The sequence below is a fragment of the Microtus pennsylvanicus genome, chromosome 1, assembly GCF_037038515.1.
Source record: "Microtus pennsylvanicus isolate mMicPen1 chromosome 1, mMicPen1.hap1, whole genome shotgun sequence".
NCBI classification, from domain to species: domain Eukaryota; kingdom Metazoa; phylum Chordata; class Mammalia; order Rodentia; family Cricetidae; genus Microtus; species Microtus pennsylvanicus.
The window spans coordinates 82964460-82987783 of NC_134579.1; the positions used below are offsets into that span (position 1 = coordinate 82964460).

At 37.4% G+C, this 23324-nt stretch overlaps 1 protein-coding gene across 1 annotated transcript in view; it reads left to right on the forward strand.

Moving 5' to 3' along the window:
* The first annotated feature begins 644 nt into the window (after positions 1 to 644).
* LOC142847171 (vomeronasal type-2 receptor 26-like) overlaps positions 645 to 23324 on the forward strand; it is a 43456-nt gene continuing 20776 nt past the window's right edge. The window contains exons 1-3 of the mRNA XM_075967931.1: positions 645 to 865; positions 17022 to 17313; positions 18585 to 19394. Coding sequence (XP_075824046.1) covers positions 645 to 865; positions 17022 to 17313; positions 18585 to 19394 — 1323 coding nt within the window. The remainder of the gene's footprint in view (positions 866 to 17021; positions 17314 to 18584; positions 19395 to 23324) is intronic.

Here is a 23324-nt window from a genome sequence, read left to right on the forward strand (position 1 = left end):
AGAGCAGATCAGAGTTGGGATAGATACGAGGTCAATGTGTCTGTGAATGACAGACACCAAACACTGACATCACCACTTCACCTGCATGTGAAAGCATTGTATGAAGTATTTCAAGTGTTTGCAATGTGGAGTCCAGCTATGGCTTTTTCTCTTATCTGTTCACACTTCCAAGTGTCTTCCAAAACAGCAATCCAAATCAAATATGCTTGACCTATAATTCTGCCTCATGCTATGCTATTCTCCAAAGTCACTGTGGATGATTATGAAATCATAGAGGTAGGGAAATAAAGAAAGAAGCAAACATGTTTTTCTCCAGCATAGAGGATGCAGGTGCAGAGTCCCAGGGCAATGAGATCCCCAGAGCACACATATGAGAGTGAAAAGCAAGAAAAGCCAGTGCATTCATGTTCACTCTGATTATTTAGAGGAAAATGTCAACATTCACTTACCCTTGGTTTTCTAGACTTTCTTCTGTGTCCTTGTCTTGCATGAGAACCATAGACTATGCAACATCAGGAACCACCTGTAGCTAACAGTCTTCTCTGACACTGTCGAGGTCTGAACCTGTTCTATGAACTAAGCCAGTAATCTTCTTGGCTCAGCCTAGTTGCAGGGCATTGTCTCTGTGTGGTGCAGACCCTGACATGTCTCTTTCTTTGCTTTGCCTCTTTCTAATCTTGCAATCTATGTATGTGTTAATGAAAATAACTAATCAGAAGTGTTTTGAGTATGGGAAGCCCGCCACATACATGAAGGCTGACTTAATCCTAGGTGCGTTTATCCCCATTTTCTTCACACTAGAAGGACCCAAGGAAATCCAGATATTTTTTGAGAAAAAAGAGAATCCACTAATCAAAAGCTTAATGTAAGTACTTGTGCCCCTGTGCTAAGGATTATTCTCAAACTTAATGTAAGCACTTGTGCCCCTGTGCTAAGGATTATTCTCAAACTTAATGTAAGCACTTGTGCCCCTGTGCTAAGGATTATTCTCAAACTTAATGTAAGTACTTGTGCCCTGTGCTAAGGCTGTTCTAGCTGCATGACAGTGCATGCTCATCTGTGCACATGTAATTCCTTTAAGAATAATGAACTGTATACACAGAAATGTGAAACTCAGTTGGAAACTTTCCTCATTCATTATGCTTCTAGAGATCTTTACTCTCCTCCTCTTTATTTCTCTAGTCACGTAGAGATCAAAAGAGGGAAATCACCAACTTTTGTGTCTGTCCATATTGTGAGTTCATGGTAAGGCTTATATTATTTTCACAGATTGACTTTAATGTGTCAGGAGTGGTTGCACCCCGTTCACATATCTTTGGGATATGTTGTGTTTGAATGTTTCTTTCTTTCTATAGACCAGGAGAGTTTCTGGTAAATCCCCATGTCTTTAGTGCATACCTTAGCATCTCCGACCCCACATGTTCTTGCATTAGTTTGTTTAAATATCTCAAGATTTCGACATTGTGATCATGTTTATTACTTATTTATTTCTCATTGATATTTTAATGCATTGTCTGCAAATCCCATTCTTCATTCCTGATACTCTGTCTTCTGCTTCCTCAGTGCTGCTGGAGTCACTTTCCACTGAATTTTTATTGGCAGTTTCTTGATTTTATTTCCAACATTTCTATCTCTTCCTCCCTTACCCCAGAATCTCCATTTCCTTTTAGGATTTGACTTTCTTGGTACTGAGACTTTGGTACATATTTTTTTTCACCCTTCAGCCATTGTTTTCCTGTACAGTGTTGTATTTGTCTCAATGCCCAGTTGAATTTACTTTCTTGTTTCTATTTTCTTTTAGGTCATCCATCTTTTTACTGTTTGAACTACTAATCTGACATTCGATCTTTCTGAATATTTCTTGGTTCATTTGTTGGTTAGTTATATTTTGGAGTAATAATTTCGCTTTTTTTTAGTAATTTTTGTTGTTTGCTTTTATTGTTTTAACAGTACCTTTGTTCATTTGAGCATCAATTGTAGGTTTATATGGTCCTATACTAAGAAGTTTCTTCTTAAATGTTCAATGTATTCATTGCTCTGTAAGAAGGAAACAAACTTCCAGGCCTATACTCCTGTTACTTGTGGAATATGTGAAGAAAAAAATTCCTAGATGCTAGATTTATTTGTAACATACACTACTCTTAGGAATGCTTTCACAGGATGGAAGGGCTACAGGTCAGTAGCCCACTACAGCAGGAGATAGAAGGAGTTCCAAGACTAGGAGGAGAGAGAGCCCATCCTCAAAGAGAGGCAATGGGCAGGAAAGCTTTAACTGTTAACTGACAGCAGTACTTATCCGCCTGATGTGTCATAGGTGAATTCCAGTCGCAACTCACTGAATCTTGCATTAATTTGTTTTAGTTTACAGATGAAGATGAAAGACTTAGATATATTAATATTTCCACTCTCTGTAATCTGTAATGAAACCTTATTGTAGAAGAAGCAGATAGCCAGTGTCTATTTATAGCTGTTGTAGACTCACGATTTAGAGTCATATCAAAAGCTTAGTGATTCAAAGGGGGATACAAACATGAACACTCTTTCCCTGTTTCCTCTGTCCAGATTTTATGTATGTATGTCAGATAAGTGTTCAGCACAATGAGAAGCAATTTGAAGTCTTATTTAGAAAACAATGAAAGAAAATTAAAAATTTTACTCGTTGGCTATGAAAATAGTAGGTAGTACTTTACCAAGACTAGATTAATAGCTAATCAGAACTCTGCTGATTAATATGATAAACTATATATGTTTGAATCTTTAAGTCTCATTTTCATATACCTTAGATAAGTTAAACACACCTTTGTAACTCATTTACCTACTTTAAATCACTTCCCTAGAACCTCAAAACTAACATCAACTTCAAAGTTTTCTCCATCCAATCTTTTACCAGGAGACTAATATGATTGACTTATGGAAGCAATAATTCAAAAGGAGATTCTTTACAATAAAAGAATAGTAAAATGTATATTTGTTTCTAGTAATAGCATGATAGTTTCAATTTCAATTTGGTTTTCTTTTTTTATTGGTTTTTATTGAGCTCTACCTTTTTCTCTGTTCTCCTCCCTGCCTTCCCCCTCACTTTCAATCCTCTCCCAAGGTCCCCATGCTCCCAATTTACTCAGGAGATCTAGTATTTTTCTACTACCCATGTAGATTAGATCCACGTATGTCTCTCTTAGGGTCCTCACTGTTGTCTAGGTCCTCTGGGATTGTGATTTATGGGCTGGCTTTCTTTATTTTATATTTAACTTGTTTGTGAGATTATCTTTTTTAGTGTTAGCCCTGTCAGCAGGTAACCCTGTGTGTGAGTCTGCCTTTTTCAGCAGATGACCTGTTCACTGTAGAAAAAACAAGACCTGACTTTTGCATATGATATGGACTGACCATGCAACTGGAGCCTTGTTGGGAAAAAGCTGAGTAGGACTGCTTGCTGTTGCTAAAATTATAAAGCTAAAATTTGCTATCACCACTATTAGATATCTGAGGATACATGTGAGCAGGAAGAATAATCTAAATTGCCTCTGTATCATCTAAAACGATAGAGACTTACCTGATACTGGGGCAACCAGTTTGGGATCCTTCATATGATTTGAATATCTTTTTTGAGAGCAGAGATTGTCATGTTTAGACGTCACATGAGACACCACTGGACTTTGGTTGCCACACGGGACAGCATCAGCCTTCAACCACCAGACTCATGAGATTTGAGAAATGGATCTATGGAGGAGGAACTTGAGGAAACTGACCTACCTTGCCAAGGCAGAGTGGGGCATTCAACACCACAGTGTTCAAAGTTTGGGCAGGGATCAGGTGGTGGGTGAGACATGTGCCAGCTCTTGACCCAGTGGCCGGCATTAGTACAGCTGAGGTAATATCCAGGTGAAGTCTATAATTTCCATGGTACTTGTGGATAAACTCAACTACAGATTATGGAAGCTGGTATTTTTGTTTATAAGGTGAAGTTTTTTTATTAAGTACCTTAAATGCCATATTCAACAGATCTCTCTGAGGGGTTTGAGGGACATCATCTAATTTATTTACTATATCTGATTTTACACAAACTTTACTTCTTTTTAGTTACTTGCTTCAGACTTGTCATTGATAGCATAAGCAGAAGGCTAAAGCTTGTCCTGCTGTAAATGAAATACATTTGTACTCATCGTGATCAAAACAAGGCTCTGAGCAGGGTAAAGAATTTGATCATTTATAAAGTGACTGACCATTAGCTTGCATGTCTTAATTATCTTCTACAGTTTACAAGTTGGTAGCTTTTATAAGAATAGAATTTACAGTTTCATCCCTGTTAAGTGAGCCTTATAATTTTGAATTGAACATTCAATTGAAGACCCTTGCTGGGCAGTGGAGTTACATGATTTTAATTCCAGCACTAGGGAGACAGAGGCAGATGGATCTTTGTGAGTTCGAAGTCAGCCTGCTCTACAAGAGCTAGTTTCAGGAGAGGTACCAAAGCTACACGGAGAAACCCTCCTTCGAGAAACCAAAGGAAAAATAAAGATCCTTTGGCAACAAAATAAAAATTTAAACAAAATATATTCCACAGCACATCTGGGAACACAACTTCATGATCATTCATAGTGTATCTTTATAGAATATCAGTTTCTTATATGACATATTTTATTCAAAAAGCTCAAGATTAACAAAGTTATCAAATACAAAAGGGGTATGCATCCATCTTAGATTCAGTTTCTTCTAGCCAGGATAGATGTTAGAAATTTATAAACTTTATCAAACATAACTTATTCATTAAATACATATTATTCCTTATCTATATTGTCTATATGCCTAGGGTTGGACACAGTTAGCAATGGCAAAAATGATCTGACATACATCTCTAAATCAGTTTCTATTATGGTAAATAGGCTCTTAAAACCTTGGTAATCATAAATCATCTTGAAACTTTTGCCTTTAGCAAGTTCTTTTATCCACAAACGAGAATTAAATCAAATGACATGTGCAGTTTTCTGTGTCATATCTGTTTTTCTAAACAAGAATTGCATTCAAGTCACAAATAAGCATATTCTATATTTTTAACTCTAAAGTCTTTCTGTTACAAATTTTAACCTGAGTTTTTGTTTCAGATTTTACAGATTTTTAAACTATACTCAATGAATTCACAAATTCATAGCTACAGAAGCTTTAGAAAATAGACTTAAAAATCTTTAAGACAAATACTTTATCAAAAGTTTTAGGGATATCAGAGAGGGAAGTAGATTGGCAGCCATAATCACTATTTCAAAACGTTTGTTTTTTAGTTATTTTTAAGCATATGGTGTCTTTTACTTTTTGTTCTCCTTCTCCTTATTATAGATTCAGGTATATCTGACACAGGACAGATTTGAATGAAACTTTTAAGCAGCATACTCAAGTCTGGAGGGAGAGGGCTGAAACACAGAGCCAACTTCTTTATCGAATACTCAAAATAAAACAGTTTTTAAAATTATTCCTAGTGCAAAGATATTCGAATCTCTGTAAAACTGTTCAGTGGTCAGAGGAAAATACATGAACAAGCAGAGAGTAAGGAAGATTCCATGAGAAGACAAGAGCGGGGGACAAAGAAAACACAGATATAAGAGACTTTGAGAATAAATAGCAGAATGAGTTTGGAAATCAGGGACTGTGGGATCATATGCTTGTGAAGTAGAGAAAGTTGTTACAATTTTTGGGCATTTGGAAATCCAGAGTGTCATCTTTGCTCATTGACCTATCCTTAGGAATATCCATTTGCAAGAAGACAACTAGTATTAAGGAAAACTCTAAATCTGAGAGGGAAAAAAGATGAGAGAAGGCACATGAAAGTATTCAGAGCAAGCTCAAGGAGTAAGCAAAGAATATGTTTGGAGGAAGAGCAAGTATGGGGGAGAGAAGGGTAAGTTTCCTGGAGGTGTCAAGAAGTCTGAGAGATTTATCAGAGCAAAATGTCCGAAATAACAAAGGAGCAGCATCGCTTTCCATGAGATGGGTGTCCAATAGGGCAAGAGAAACTGCCTCGTGCACTTGCTAAAACTCTAAATAACCCATCCATTCACATATCAATGCTGAGTGGTTTCAAGACTGCATCTCAAAAGTTCTCGCTTGATCTAAAACCAGAGAAGTTGGAATAACAGAAACTAGAGGTTCCAATGTCTTATCAACATTGACCTTACTATTAATAAAACAAACAATCAAATATAAAACACATGGGCCTAAACTGAGAATTCAGTTTAGTGACTGAGAAAGAACATAAATATGCTCAAGCTCCTTATCAATTAGTGAAATGTAAGTCAAAACTTCTTTGATATTTTATATTTCACAAGAACATAAATCACAAGAAATGCAGGAATATATATGAGTTATGGGGATTACAAACTGGTAAGCCCTATGAAAATTAGTGTGGAGGATTTCTAAAAGTGTAGAAAGATATCTACACTATTCTCTATGTCTATCAGTCCTGGGCATATGTGTAAAAGACTGTGTATCCTACTATAGAAATTCTTGATCATCTATGCTCATTGTTGCTCTATTCACAATAGTCTTGAAATGGAAGCATCCTCAATGCCAATCAACTGATGAATGAATATTTTAACTGCGGTACATGTATACAACTTAATTTTATTTGGCTGCAAATACAAATAGAATTATGGAATCTGCATGTAATGGATGGAGCTGGAATTACCATTCTGAATGAGGTAACCCAGACACAATAAGACAAAGTCAAATGCTTTCTCTTATATGCAGATGCTAGTTTTGAATCTTCTGGTGTCTCTACTTGACTGGAGTACACATATTAGCCAGGAAACTACTAAAGTGCAAAGGAGAGGGGATTTCACTAGCAGGGAAATAGAACACATGTGGTATGAAGAAGGGAAGGGAAATACTGGAGCAGGAAGGGTTAAGTAGCAAGTGATGGGGAGCAGACCAGAGTGAGTGTGTGAAGGAATAACTAACTCTAAGACCTTGGAGAAAGCTCATGGAAATGTACTCCTATAGAAGCTTCCTAAATACATACACTTATAAAGCACTATTGCTGGGGGAGAATGCCTCTCCCAAAGATCATGAACCATTAAGCAAAATACAAGTGCTAGGTATGAGTTAACTGTCTTACATTGTTTGCAAATGTTTGTCGCTATACACACAAACATTACCAGCTTTTCCTTTGCTCTTGGTTACCCTCCAGAATCTGATGGCAGGACCTGTTTAATGGGAACATCACATAGTTGAGTCACAGGACATGGAGTAATTAAGCTGTGGCTGACATGGAAATTTCATTCGTACCTGCAGCATCCACAGTAATTAAAAGTGTTATACACATTAATAAAAAATGTAATAAACTGTATAACACACCAGCAATCCCTGAAACCAATAATTCTGACTGGCAGGAAAACATATGCCCACTGATGACATATCTTTATACTGGCATGAATATTATGGGAGTAACCCACAACATTCTTCTCAGGTTTAAGTCCAGCTCCAATAGTCACATATCATGTCCCATTGACATAAGAAACTATGGTTAGTTGTGTCATTTGTCCTAAATGAGAGCCTAATAATATTATTAGGCTAAATAGAGCAAAATGTTACCTACCTGCTCAGTTCTTACCTTTAAGTGGGAATTTAAGGGCATACTTCCCTTATACCTTCTCAGGGAGGCTTCATTTTCCAATAGATGGTGTTCAATACATAAACCTATAAGTAGTCACCAACCAGATAATGAGAGATTGTGGAGTACCCAGATCTGCATGGGGCACGTTTATCATGTACTCTTTCCCCTCAAAACTCAGAAGAGAGGGTAGAACTTTCTAAGAGTCAGAGGTAGTGCATAATTGGGTTGAAATTGTTTGTTCATTAAATGATATGGCCATGGCACACATGGACTGACTGCACAGGACCATCAAGAAATGAATAAAATCCCTGCATTAATGGGAGAGAGGATCATGAATACTGCTCCTGCCTAAGGAGCCATTGACAGTTTGTAGCTGCTCAAGGTAGGAAAATCGGTTTTCTTCAGGATGTGATCACTGAGGGGATTCCCATTCTTCAGCAGAAGGCCTCCCTCCCATGTATGTGCAGGTAATGCAGAGCGCCCTCTATGGGGATTTACAGAGAATGCACTTGAATTTAGGTGATGAAAGTGTCAGGAATGATAAGGGAACAAGAAGTGGTTAAGGGGCGATATGGATTTGATGAAAACACATTCTATGCATGTAAGATATTCTCAAATAATAAAGACATATATGCTATTTTTTTATTTCTTTATAAATAATGCCAGTGAAAATTTCCACTTCCTCCCCTCCTCCCACTTCCTTCAAGCTCCTCCAAACACCCTCTCCCCGACCCCCTTCAGTCTTAAGAGAGAGCAAGGCACCTTGGACTGTGGGATGTCCAAGGCCCTCCCCCCATTATCCAGGCTTAGGAAGGTATGCATCCAAAAAGAATAGGGTCCCCAAAAGCCAGTACATGCAGTAGAGACAAATCCCAGTGCCATTATCATTGTCCCCTTTGTCTGCCCCAACTGTCAACCACATTCAGAGGGTACAATTTGATCCCATGCTCGTTCATTCCCAGTTCAGCTAGTGTTGGTGAGCTCCCGTTAGCTCAGGCATACTGTCTCAGTGGGTGAACCAACCCCTAGGGTCCTGACTTCCTTGCTCATAATCTTCCTCCTTCCACTTGTCAACAGGACTTTTGGAGCTCAGGCCAGTGTTCCTATGTGGGTCTTTGTCATTGTCTCCATCCTTCACCGCACGTAGTCATCAGTCTGACTATGGGACAAGGCCAGTACAGGCACCCTCTTTTCCACTGCCCAGGGTCCTAGCTAAGGTCATCCCCATGGATTCCTGGGAAATCCTGCAGAGCCAAGCCTCTTGCAAACTCCAAAATGGCTCCCTCAATTAAGATATCTCCTTCCCTGCTTCCATATCTATCCTTCCTCCATCTCAACCATCCCACTCACCCAAGCTCTCCCCTCCCCTTCCCTTGTTCCTTCTCCCCTTCTCCCCTTCACTCTAGCTCCTCCCACCCCGTGCCCCATGTACCAATTTTTGCCTGGCAATCTTGTTTGCTTCCAATTTCCAGAAGGTTCTTTATGTGTTTTAACTTATTACTTAGCTTCTCTGAGATCATGAACTATAGGCTCAATGTCCTTTGTTTATGGCTAGAATCCACTAATTAGTGAGTATATACCATATTCATATTTTTGGTTTTGGGTTATCTTACTCGGGATAGTGTTTTCTACTTCCATCTATTTGCATGCAAAATTTAAAATATCATTGCCTTTTACCATTGAGTAGTACTCTAATGTGTAGATGTGCCACACTTTCTTTATCCATTCTTCAGTTGAGGGACATCTAGGTTGTTTCCAGGTCCAGGATATTACAAATAATGCTGCTATGAACATAGTTGAACAAATGCTTTCGTAGTATGATTGGGCACCTTTTGGGTATATTCCCAAGAGTGATATTGCTAGATCCTGAGGTATGTTGACTCCCAATTTTCTAAGAAACTGCCTCATTGATTTTCAAACTGTTTGCACAAGTTTGCATTACCACCAGCAACGGATAAATGTTACCTTTACTTCAGCATGAGCTATAATTGGTGTTTTTGATTTTAGCCATTCTGACATGTGTAAGATGGTATCTCAGAGTTCTTGTGATTTGCATTCCCTCATAGCTAAGGAAGTTGAACATGTCCTTAAGTATCTTTTGGTCATTTGAAATTCTTCTGTTAAGAATTCTCAGTTTAGTTCAGTACACCATTTTTAATTGGGTTATTTAGAATTTTAATGTCTAGTTTCTTGACTTATTTAAATATTTTGGAGATTAGTCCTTTGTCTGAGTGGGGTTGGTGAAGATCTTCTCCCATTCAGTAGGTTGTCATTTGTCTTAATGACAGTGTCCTTTGATTTACAGAAGCTTTTCAGTTTCAGGAGGTCCCATTTAATCATTGTTTTTCTTTTAGACAACAGACAGTGGTACTGGGGTTATACATAGGAAGTGATTTCCTGTTCCCAAGCATTGCAGGCTACTTCCAACTTTCTCTTCTATCAGGTTCTGTGTGTTCAGATTTATATTGAGGTCTTTAATCCATTTGGACTTGAGTTTTGTGCATGGTGATCTATTTTCACTCTTCAACAGGTTGACATCCAGTTATGCCAGCATCATTTATTAAAGATGCTTTCTTTTTTCCGTTGTATAATTTTAGTTTCTTTGTTAAAAATCGGGTTTTCATAGGTGTGTGGATTAATATCTGGGTCTTCAGTTCAATTCCATTGGTCAAAATGTCTGTTTTTATACCAATACCAAGCTGTTTTCATTACTATAGCTCTGTGATAGAGTTTGATGTCAGGGATGGCAATGCCTCTGGAAGTTCCTCTATTGTATAAAATTGTTTTGACTATCCTGGTTTTTTTCCATATAAAGTTGATTTTTGTTCTCTCAAGGTCTGTGAAGAATTTTGTTGGGATTTTGATGGGGATTGCATTTAATTTATAGATTGCCTTTTGTAGGATTTCCATGTTTACTGTGTTGATTCTACAAATCCAAGACAATGGGAGATCTTTCCATTTTTGGTATCCTCTTCATTTTCTTTCTTTAAAAGACTTAAAGTTCTTGTCAAATAGGTCTTTCACTTCCTTGGTTAGTGTAAACCCAAGATACTTTATGCTATCTTTGGCGATTGTGAAAGGTGAGTTTTCTCTGATTTTACTCTCAGCTTCTTTATCCTTTGTGTATAGAAGGGCTACTGATTTTTTCAGTTGATCTTGTATCCTACCACATCACTGAAGGTATTTATCAGCTATAGGAATTCTCTGGTAGAGGTTTTGGGGTCACTTATGTCACTATCATATCATCTGCAAATAACAAACGTTTGACCTCTTCATTTCCAATTCTAATCCCCTTGATCTACTTATGTTTTCTTATTTCTATTGCTAGAACTTTAAGAACTATGTTGAAGAGATATGGAGAGAGTGGACAGCCTTGTCTTCTTCCTAATTCTAGTGGAATCTCTTTGAGCTTCTCTCCATTTAATTTGATGTTAGCTTCTGGCATGCTGTATATTAATTTTTTAATAGTTAGATATGATTCTTTTATCCTGAATCTCTCCAAGACCTTTATCTTGAAGGGGTGTTATATTTTGTCAAATGCTTTTTTGGCATCAAGTGAAATGATTGTAAGGTTTTTTCTTTCAGTTTATTCATATGATTGATTACACTGATGAATTTTTGTATGTTAAACCAGACCTGAATCTCTGGGATGAAGCCTACTTGATTGTAATGGATGATTTTTTTTTATATGTGATCTTGGATTTGGTTTGACAGAATTTTATTGAGAATTTTTGCATCCTTGTTCATGAGCAAGACTGGTCTGTAATTCTCTTTCTTGGTTGAGTCTTTGTGTGGTTTTGTTATCAGGGTAACTGTAGCTTCACAAAAAGAGTTTGGCAATGACCCTTCTGTTTCTCTTATGTGTAACACATTAAGGAGTATAATTATTAGGTCTTCTTGAAAGTTCTAGTAGAATTCTGCACTAAATTCATGAGGCCCTGAGCTTTGTTTGATTGGGAGTTTTTTGATGACAGCTTCTATTTCCTTGAGACATATAGGTCTATTTAAATTGCTCACCTGTCTTGGTTTAATTTTGGTATGTGGTATCTATCAAAAAAAACCTGTCCGTTTCTTTTACATTTTCCTTTTTTTTTTTTGGAGTACATGCATTTGTAGTATGACTTAATGATTCTCTGAATTTCCTCAGTGTCTGTTGTTATGTCCCCTTTTCATTTCTTATTTTAATTTGGATGTTTTATCTCTGCCTTTTGATTAGTTTGGATAGGGGTTTGTCAATTTTGTTGATTTTCTCAAAGAATCAGCTCTTTGTTTCATTGAATCTTTGTATTGTTTTCTGTGTTTCTATTTTGTTGATTTCAGCCCTCAGTTTGATTACTTCCAGTCTTCTACTCCTCCTTGTTGAGTCTGCTTCTTTTTTTGTAGAGCATTTAGGTATGCTGTTAAGTCTTTAAAGTGAGCTTTCTCTGTTTTCTTTATGTGGGCACTTAGTGCTATGAACTTTCCTCTTTGCACTGTTTTCAATGTGTCCCATAGTTTTGGGTATGTTGTGTCTTCATTTTCATTTAATTTAAGAAAGACTTTCATTTCTTTCTTTATTTGTTCCTTGAACCAAGTGTAATTCAGTTGTTGACTGTTCGGTTTCAATGAGTTTGTAGGCTTTCTGGGGGTAGTATTGTTGTTAAATTCTTACTTTTCTCCATGGTGATCTGATTAGACACAGGTGATTACTCCAAATTCTTTTGTATTTGTGGATGTTTGCATTGTTACCGAGTATGTGTTCAATTTTCGAGAAGGTTCCATTAGGTTCTGAGAAGAAGGTATATTCTTTCTTTGTGTGGAATGTTCTATAGATGTCTATTTGATTTGATTCATTACATCTGTTAGTTCTCTTATTTTTCTGTTAGGTTTCTGTCTGGTTGAACTGTCTCTTGGTGAGAGAGGACTGTTGATATTTCCTACTATTAATGTGTGGGGTTTGATGTGTGATTTGAGTTTTAGTAATGTTTCTTTTACATATGTGGGTGCTTTTATATTAGGGGCATAGATATTCAGGGTTGAAACTTCATTTTGATGAATTGTTCCTGTTATGAGTATAAAGTGTACTTCTCCATCTCTTCTGATTGATTTTAGTTTTAAATCAATTATGTTAGATATTAAGATAGCCTCACCCACTTGTTTCTTAGGTCCGTTTGATTGGAAAATCTTTTCTCAACCCTTTACTCTGAGGTAGTATCTGTCTTTGAGGTTGAAGTGTGTTTCCTGTAAACAGCAGAATGTTGGATCCTATTTTTATATCCATTCTCTTAGCCTGCGTCTTTTTATAGGTGAATTGAGTCCATTGATATTAAGTGATATTAATGACCAGTGGTTATTTTTTGGTGGTAATGTTTGTGTGTTTCCCTTCTTTGAGTTGTGTTGGTAGAGGGTTATCAGATGTCTGCGCTATTGTGGGTGTTGTTGGTTTCTGTTGGTTGAGGTTTTCCTTCTAGTACTTTCTGTAAGGCTGTACAGAAATACTTCTTCTACTGTATTATTCTTAGGTTTGGTCTTTTCATGGTGTCCGAGATTTCTTGGATGTTTGTGCTAAGAATTTGTTGGATTTTCTTTGACCAATGATTCTATTTCCTCTATTGTATCCTCTGTGCCTGAGATTCTTTCTTCTATCTTTTGTATTCTGTTAGTAATATTTCCCTCTGTAGTTCCTATTTGTTTACCCAGGTTTTTTATATCCTATCTTCCCCCAGTTTGTGTTTTCTTTATTACCTCCATTTTGGCCTTCATATCTTGAACTGTTTCCTTCACCTGTTTGATTGCTTTTTCTTTATTTTCTTGAGTATCTTTGAGGGATTTATTAATTTCTTCTAATTTTTTGTTTGTCTTCTCCTTCATATCTTTAAAAGAGTTTTTTACTTCATTTTTAAAGGTCTCCATTATTTTCATAAAGTTGTGGTTAAAGTTGTTTTCTTCTACTTCTTCTGGGTTAGGATTTTCAAGTTTTCTTGTTGCATGTTCCCTGGATTCTGATGTTACCATGTCACTTTCAGTATGTTGGAGTAATGTAGGCATTGGCACCTACCCATCTCTTCCTTCTAATGAGGCCAGCAGAGTCTTGGCACCTGGATCCAATCTTTGCTGTGGCTGACTGATTGCTTGGGAGTTTTTCTTGGTCTATTGTCTCTTAGGTTCCCTCACCACTGGAGCAGGCTGTGATGCAGGGTTTCAAGGATTTTGCAGGCAAAAAGGCAGGCTCTCCAGTCCTCTCTCTATCAGGGTTCCAAGGACCTTGCAGATGAAAAGGCAGGATTTTGGGCAGGGTGGATGGGAGATAGAAGACCCAGTGGCAGGAACATTCCCTTCTGGCTCTCCAGTCCCCTCAGACCTGAAGCAGGCTGTGCTGAGGGATCCAAGGATCATGTGGAAGAAAAGGTGGGCTTGGGGGCAGGGTGGGATGGGGTAATGAAATCAGAAGTAGAAACACACCTCACTGGATGGCCAGAAAAGCTTAGGGAACTGGGGAAGGCTGGATTCTGTCTCCCTGGGAAGGTCCCAGAGAGTGGCACTTCTTGCTGTTGGTCTTGTGGCCATCAACTCATCTCTCTGGTCCCCTCAGCAGGAGAGCTTGGTCTCTTGCACGGTTCCAAGAACCTTGCAGATGAAAAGGCCTGCTTGGGGGCAGGGTATGATGGAAAAAAGAAGACCCAGTGGCAGAAGACCCTGCTGGCTCTCTGCTACCCTCAGCCCTGAAGCAAGCTGTGTTGGGGGTTCGAAGGACCTCCCAGAAGAAAAAGCGACATACACACTCTTTTAAATGTAATGGGGAAAATTTGAATCGAGTTTTAAAATAAAAAAAAAAGAAGCTAAGGGTTCGCTGAAAGGAATATCCCTGTTCTCAGTAATTGCCAACTTCCACTTGTGCATATGGAAGGAGTTCAGTTAACAGTGTGAACACTTCTTCTTTGGCTTATCTAGTTCCTGTGTCTATACTGAATGAGGGTCTGATGTCCACCAGCCTGTGTTAATGGGAGCCATTTTTCTTCTTTGAACATCAGAGCTCTATAGCCACATTGAGCTGTGAATTCTAAGGGCTGGCTAGATTCTCTCACTCTTTGGGACTACCCCAGACCATACTGCTCTTACTGCTGTATAACCGCTGGGTGACTCCATATTGACATGAATCTGGAAAGCCACTTTAGCATGAGAACAGTACAGGTGTTGACACTTTGAAAACCTGTTGGTTGTTAAACAACAGGCAGGAGGATGCTGTGTGGATCTCAGGAACACCACAATAATCTTTTGGTATCGGGCTTCACTGTAATGATCAACAGATTCATAGATTTATATTTTTACCACCTCAGTGGGCTAAGGCTCAGAGGTTTCATTAAAACTCCAGCATAATTCTCTAGTAAGAAACTTGATTTGTGGTTGCCCATGGCTGGACTCTATTTCTTATGTCCTTCCTAGACTAGCTTATTTGCTGCCTGATCATCTGGTGTATAACTTTCCTGCATGCCTGTTTTCTAAAATCCACATTCTGTTCTTTCCATTCAGAATTTGTGGAAGACTAAGTACAGTACCCACACCCTGTGGGTTTTCCTTCATGTCAGTGTGTTATATTGCTAAATCTTTAAAATTTTTGTATACTGAAATTTTTATATATTTTTTCTTTTTTACTAAAAAATTGCAATTTATATTGATCATTTTTTCTCTCCAACAACTCCACATTTAGAATATAATTCTCTTATTTCCTCCTCTTTACCTACATCAAACTCTGTCTTGTCTCTTAGAGCCATTTTCTATCAAATTCATTTTTATAATTATTGTTATTTAACAAATTCTGCACATATAAACAAATAAATTTACATATATAACCAACTTAATCAATTATTTGCTGTATACTATTGTTTTGTGTCATTGGAAAAACCTCAGCCCTGAACTCAAATGGAAAAAGAAAAAAATTATTCTAGAATCAAATTAGTGTGCTCATGGCTAGTGAACACAGATTTAGGTGACCCAAGATCCATGTTCCATTGAGGAGACAGTTTCATGAAGATTTCATAGTAAAATATAAAGCAAGTTGTAAATCAAGTAAATTAGTGGATACATCAGCCAGGAGGTCACAGGCAAGTCAGAAAAAAATATGCTACAGGACCAATATGATATCTGATGTCATGGTTAGCTTTTAGGTTTTTGGAAGACAGTGCTCTACTAAGTTCCTAGATTTCAAGGGAATTTCACCTTAGTTATAGGAGATTAACTCACCTCTAAAGTTGTCCATAGATGGCTGTTCATGTTGGTGCAGTTAGCCTGGAGTAAGGTAATGAGCTTCTAGATCTGCAAAATTCCAACATCTCCACATCGCTAAAGTTGATATCAGCCAGTCTCTGTAGACACGGATCTTTCCAGGAGTTCTCATGTATGCATTTATACACATGAATACATTTATACACATGTTAATCATATACACACATTTACACATGTATACATTTATATACATGTGTACATTTATACTGCTGAACACTCAGTATTGAATAATCCACAGGGAAGGGATTTCTCCTTTGCTCAATAGTGACTATTCATCGATTATGAATAACAGATTCTCTCTTAACATAGCATCTAGCAATAGACCTCACAGTTACATGGTGTAAACAAATGTCATATTTTTTCTGCTGCCAACAGATCTCTATGTAGAATCTCTCCTTTAAGAGAACTCAGTGGATACATGATTTCTCTTACTTGCTACAGTAGGGCTAACCAGGCTCTCATCTAACCCAGGTTTTGAAAGTATCTCCTAAAATCCCCTCTCCAATCACTGAATATCATAAGTGAGTGAAACAGTTTAGCTCACCTTCCTGCTTCCAAGGTTTCTTTTCCTCTCATTTTGAGAATTCTTTTAGTACTGTCTTGAATTTGGGAGCTTTTACTATTTTTCATATTCTAATTTTACTTATTATTTTACTTACATTTCTTCTTCCCTGGCAGGAGACTCTATTCAGTCATTTAATCTGCAAGTTTAGAGAACATTTTTTTCTTTGTTTACAAGTTTCTGAAATTTTAGAAATATTTCTTTTTTATTTTTTTGTCTATTGTTTGTAGATTGTTTTGTCTACATGTGTATGTGCTCCACATGTGTGCCTGGTGCCTGCAGAGGCCAGAGGAGGACATGGATCCCCAGAAAACAGGTGTTGCAAACTATTGTCACCCAAAGAGTGGCTTCTGTAACCTGAATCAGAATACTACACAGGAGTAGCAAGTAATTCCAGACACAAATACTAAAATATAATTCAAATACCAAGAACTTCATGAGCCATGCCATGATGTTCCTGAGCTGTCAGCAGCTCATTCACACAAGCTTTATGTGTTAGAATAAAAGTCAAGGTTTAAAGGCCTCTTCCTGAATCTGTTACAGAGTTTCTGAGAATAATGGCCTGATTGTACTCATCATTCTGCTTCTCCTGTTTAGAGAGAAATGGAAGAACTATCAATATTTGCTGACCTTATACTTTGCCATTGATGAGATCAATAAAGATGCACAACTGCTTCCCAATGTGACCTTGGGTTTCCACCTCTACAACACTTTTGACTATCACTACAGAACCTTAGAAGGACCTCAGATGTGGCTGTCTGGAAGGAGTGAGTTTATCCCTAACTACAAATGCAAAACTCAATACAAAGCTCTTGCAATCATTGCAGGAGTCAGGCCTGAATTTTCTGCTGCAATTGGAACACTTTTGGAACTCTACAAAGTTCCACAAGTAAGTTAATAATGTTCTGGTGACTATCCTCACATGGGAGACCTGACCAAAAGAAGATGAAGAGGTTGCTATATTTACCTCCAGTAATTTAAAATAAAAGTAAATGAATTACCTCGATTCTGCTATAATCAACAGGGGAAAGAGTGTGGTGAAAAATGAGAACAGCAAATATTTGAATTTCCAAACAGATGACTTACTAGTATTTATGATTCTATGTCCAAACATTGGCAGTATGTACTGTGGTAGATTATAGCTGAGTGCTGCTCACAAGTCAGAGTCTACAGCACAGATAACTGCCCAAGCTAGGTCATAAACATCTCATAGTTCCTCCAGTGGTTTTTTACTGACAGATAGAGGAACAGAAAGTTTGGGACATTTAAATAAATTTGGACAATCATCAAAGATATTATTCATAAAAGTGTTACAAGGAATTTATTTTCTCATTCAGAAAAGTAGATCTCTGAATAGCACACGCAGAGAAGAACTGCTTAGATAAATCCCCACAAGTGGCTCTTACCAGGCACTATTGAAGCAAAACAGCCATCATTAGGCATCACTACAAACAGAAAAACCTTAGATGAGGACCATGCTCAGGAATAAACAAGATTAGAACATCAGACAGTGCAATAATGATTATTATCACCCACTTAAAAATTGATAAATGTATTGGATCCTGATGTAAGAAAATTTATATACATGATAATAGTCATTATTATCAGATACTCACATTTTATATTCGTTGCTCAGTGATGACTCATCAAATCTATCATTAGGGAAGGAGAAGGCAACAAAACTTGCTGATGTTCCCCTAGATCTTCATGCCTCTCTCTTTTTTAAATGCAGGAGCTAAATCTATGAACAAATTTGTCATTTACTTTCCTAAAACTAAAGATTCTAGTAAAGATATTGATATGTACTCAGACTACAGCACTTGGTAATGCTTCTGCAGTCTTTCTCTACAACAGATGCTCTGTCCTATTGTTATTAGAACAATAGAATTCAATTATACCTTTCAAATCTGCCATGAAAATGATATGGGTCACTTTTTAGGTGCTTCAAAAACTCTTAGTAAATTTGGAGCCCATAGTACTTGAAAGTGACCATATGCCATCACATAATGAGAGAGAAAAGCTAATCTCACAGAAGACACTCTCTTCACCGACTTTCAGTTTCCTGATTCTCTTCTGTGAATAATAAACTCGCTTCCTCTCTAAGGGTGATGACTCCAATACCCAGAGTCTCTGAATGACTTTTTTTGTTTGCTTCATCAGGTCTCATATGGAAATTTTGATTCTGCACTAACTGACAAAGATACATTCCCATCCCTTTACCAGATGTCTCCAAAAGACACAGCTCTAATCCAAGGTGTGATCTCTTTATTGCTGCACTTTTCCTGGAAATGGGTAGGGCTTATTGTGTCTGATGATGTAAAAGGTAAGGAGTTCATCTCTGACTTGAAAGCGGAGATCGCATCAGAAGATATCTGTGTAGCTTTTACAGTAAAACTCCCAACTAATTGGAAGATTCAGTTAGTATCTGAAGTTGGGTTGCTGAGTTTAAATCAAGATACACAAGTAAATGTACATATATTCTATGGTGATATAAATGACATATTGTTTTTCTGCTTCAAAAATGGACTCATATCAAACAGAAGGAAAGTGTGGATCATGACAAAGCCACAATTATTTCACTTGGAGTCTGAATATGAGTTAAATATTTTGATGTACATTTTTGGAGGAAGCTTTTCATTTTCAAAAAATGAAAATATTCCTGGCTTCAAGCACTTTATCAAAGCACTTATGCCCTCCCAATACCCAGAAGATCTTTACTTCCGTAAATTCTGGATTGACACATTTGATTGCACACCTCCTCCTTCACACTGTGGAAAATATATACCCTGCCCACCAAATATATCCCTAGAGACTAAAGAAGAAAAGGTTGTGATGATCACTTCTGAACCCAGAGTTTCCATATGGAATGCAGTGTATGCAGTGGCCCATGCCCTCCATAAAATGCTTTTGAGTAAAACAGAAATAGCACCTCACAAAGAGGCAAACAAGGACAGTCTTCTACCTTGGCAGGTAAGCCAACTCATAACTAAGGGAAGCACTGGGCACTTACATTATTAATAAGTAATTCATGGTACACAAGCGTATAACACATTTTCACCTTATAATTAAAAGAGTAAGGCAAAGTGTAAAGGGGTTCTTTCACAATGTGTGTGTATGTGTCTGTAATATGGTGCACGCTTTGGGAGATGGTAGCTTTGCTTTGAAGATATTAATTCTGTACAAATTTCACCAAATGCTTTCATAGTATGACCTGAAATTCTGCAAGATATCCAAAAACAATTAATCTCAAAATTTTTAGGTTCAATAGTCAATTTTTTCTCTTTTCTTTTTTTATTATAATTTAAAAAATACCAATACAAATTACCACTTCCTCCACTCCTTGCCCTCCCTTCACGCATCCTCCATACACCTGCCTCTCTCCCCTATGCAATCTTAAGAGAGGGTAAGGTACCCTGTCCTCTGGAAAGTCCAAGGATACCCCCCCACACTACATCTAGGTTGAGCAAGGTATACATCCAAAGAGAATAGGATCCCAAAACTCCAGTACATGGAGTAAAGACAAATCCCAGTGCTGTTGTCATTGGCCACACAATCTGACCCAACTGTAAACCACGTTCAAAGGGACTAGTTTGATCCCATGATCATCATTCCCAGGACAGTTGGAGTTGGTGAGCTCCCATTAGCTCAGGCACATTTTTTCAGTGGGTCAACTCCTTGTGGTATTGACCCCCTTGCTCATAATCTTACTCCTTCCACTCTTCTACTGGACCTTGGGAGCTTAGTCCAGTACTTCGATGTGGGTCTCTGCATCTCTTTCCATCTGTTGTCGGATGAAGGGTCTACGGTGATATTTAAGATAATCATCAGTCCGAATACAGGGAAAAGCCAGTTTGGGCACCCTTTTCTCTATTGCTTAGGGTCTTAGCTGGGGTCATCCTTGTAGATTCCTGGGAAATTTTCTAGAGCCAGTTTTCTTGCTAAACCCCAAAAGGCTCCCACAATAAAGATGTCTCTTTTCTTGTTCTCATATCTGTCCTTCCTTCATCTCAACTATCCCATTTCTTCAAGCTCTCCCCAACCCTCTCCTTCTCCACTCCCCTTCCTCTTCTCCACTTCCTTCTACCCCCATACCCTATGCTACAAAGTTTTGTTAGGCAATCTTGTCTGATTCCAATTTCCAGGTGAATCTACGTATGTTTTTCTTTGAGTTAAACTTATTAGTTAGTTTTTCTAGGATCAGAAGCTATATGCTCAATATCCTTTTTTTATGGCTAGAATCTACTTATGAGTTATTACATACTATATTCATTTTTTGATTCTGGGTTACCTCACTCAGGATAGTGTTTTCTAACTCCATCCATTTGCATGCAAAATTCAAGATGTCATTGATTTTTACCACTGAGTAGTACTCCAATGTGTAGATCTATCACACTTTCTTTATCCACTCTTCCATTGAGTAGCATCTAGGTTGTTTACGTTCTGGCTATTACAAATAATCCTGTTTTGAACATAGTTGAACAAATGCTCTTGTAGTATGATTGGGCATCTTTTGAGTATATGCCCAAGAGTGATATTGCTGGATGTTAAGGTAGGTAGATTCCCAATTTTCTGAGAAACTGCTACGGTGATTTCCAAAGTGGTTGCACAAGGTTGCATTACTACCAGCAATGGATGAGTGTTCCTCTTACTCCACAGCCTCTCCAGCATGAGCTATCATTGGTGTTTTTGCTTTTAGCCATTCTGACAGGTGGAAGATGGTATCTCAAATTTGTTTTGATTTGCATTTCCCTGATAGCTAAGGAAGTTGAACATGTCCTTAAGTATTTTTTTTATCATTTGAAATTCTTCTGTTGAGAAATCTGTTTAATTCAGTACACCATTTTAATTGGATTATTTAGATTTTTAATGAATAATTTCTTGAGTTCTTTATATATTTTGGAGATCATTCATTTGTCTGATGTGAGGCTGGTCAAGATCTTCTCCCATTCAGTAGGTTAACTTTATGTCTGATTGACTGTGTCCTTTGCTTTACAGAAAGTTCTCAGTTTTAGGAAGTCCCATTTATTCATTGTTGCTCTTATTGTCTGTGATACTGTGTTTATACACAGGAAGTGGTCTCTTGTGCCCATGCATTGCAGGATACTTCCCACTTTCTCCTCTATTAAGTTCAGTGTGGTTGGGTTTATATTGAGGTCTTTGATGTAGTTGGACTTAATTTTGCTGTATGGTGATAGATATGAATCAATTTTAATTATTCTACAGACCTCCAGTTATGCTATTACCATTTGATGAAGATGCTTTCTTTTTTCCATTGCATAATTTTAGTTTCTTTATCAAAATTCAGGTGTTCGTAGGTTTGTGGATTAATACCTGTGTCTTCAGTTTGATTCCATTGGTCAACATCTCTATTTTTTTTGCCAATACCAAGCTGTTTTCATTACTGTAGCTCAGTAATAGAGTTTGCTGTCATGGATAATAATGTCTCCAGAAGTTCCTTTATTGTATAGGATTGTTTGGCTATTCTGGGTGTTTTGTTTTTCTATATGAAGCTGATTATTGATCTTTCAAGGTCTGTGAAGAATTGTATTGAGATTTTGATGAGAATTGATTTAAATCTATAGATTGCTTTTGGTAGCATTTTATTTTTACTATGTTGATCATTCCTATCCAAGAGCATGGGGGATCTTTCCATTTTTCTGATATCTTCTTTCAATTTCTCTTTACAAAGGCTTAAATTTCTTGTCAAATAGGTCTTTTACTTCCTTGGTTAGTATTAACTCAAGACACTTTATGTTATTTGCAGCTATTGTGAAAGGTGAGATTTCTTTGATTTCCTTCTTAGTTTTGATGTGGAAAGGTCTTCTTTTTTTGTGATGATTTCATTGGTTAATAAAGAAACTGCCTTGGCCCATTTGATAGGCCAGCCCTTAGGTGGGTGGAGTAGACAGAACAGAATGCTGGGAGAAAGTGAGGCAATTGCCATGCCTCTCCTCTCTGGGTCAGACATGATGAAGCTCCACCCCAAGATGGACGTACACTAGAATCTTCCCAGTAATTCACCACCTTGTGGTGCTACACAGATTATTAGAAATGGGTTAGTCAAGCTATGAGAATCAGCCAAGAAGAGGCTAGAAATAATGGGCCAGGCAGTGTTTAAAAGAATACAGTTTCTATGTAATTATTTTGGGTAAAGCTAGCCGGTGGCCTGGAGTTGGGAGACGGGAAGCAGCCCACAGCTCCTTCTACACAGTTTCTTTTTTTTCTGTTATAGATGTTATTATCTTTATTTATAATAAGACATCAAAATTAAGAGAGATAGAGGGTAAATAAGGAAATAAGTTTAAGAGTTTATTATTATTAAACATGAAGATATTTAACTAAAGAGCATAAGTAAGACAGTTCTCAAACACCATATATGCTTGTCCTGTTCTGTTTTAGATTTCTGCTTACCTGTGTTTGTACATTGCCACAAAGAGATAATATCTTCTGCTTGCTTTAGCATGTTAACATTGTAGAAAAATTTTAACTTCAGAGTTATGGTCAAGCTTTTTTTTCCTTTAGAGATTTTGGAATTCTATTAAATAACCAATTGTTACTTCCTTTTATAAAATTAAGAAATAATTCTACACAGTTTCTTTATCCTTTGTGTATAGGTAGGCTACTGATTTTTTTTTGAGTTGATCTTGTATCCTGCCACTTTACTGAAGCTAATTGTCAACAATAGGAGTTCACTTGTAGAGTTTTTGGGGACATTTATGTACACTATCATATCATCTGCAAATAACAAAAGTTTGATTTCTTCCGTTCCAATTTGAATCCCCTTGATCTCATGTTGTCTTATTGCTATTGCTAGAAATTCAACCAGTATGTTGAAGAGATATGAAGAGAGTGAACAGCCTTGTCTTCTTCCTAATTCTCGTGGAATCTCTTTGAGTTTCT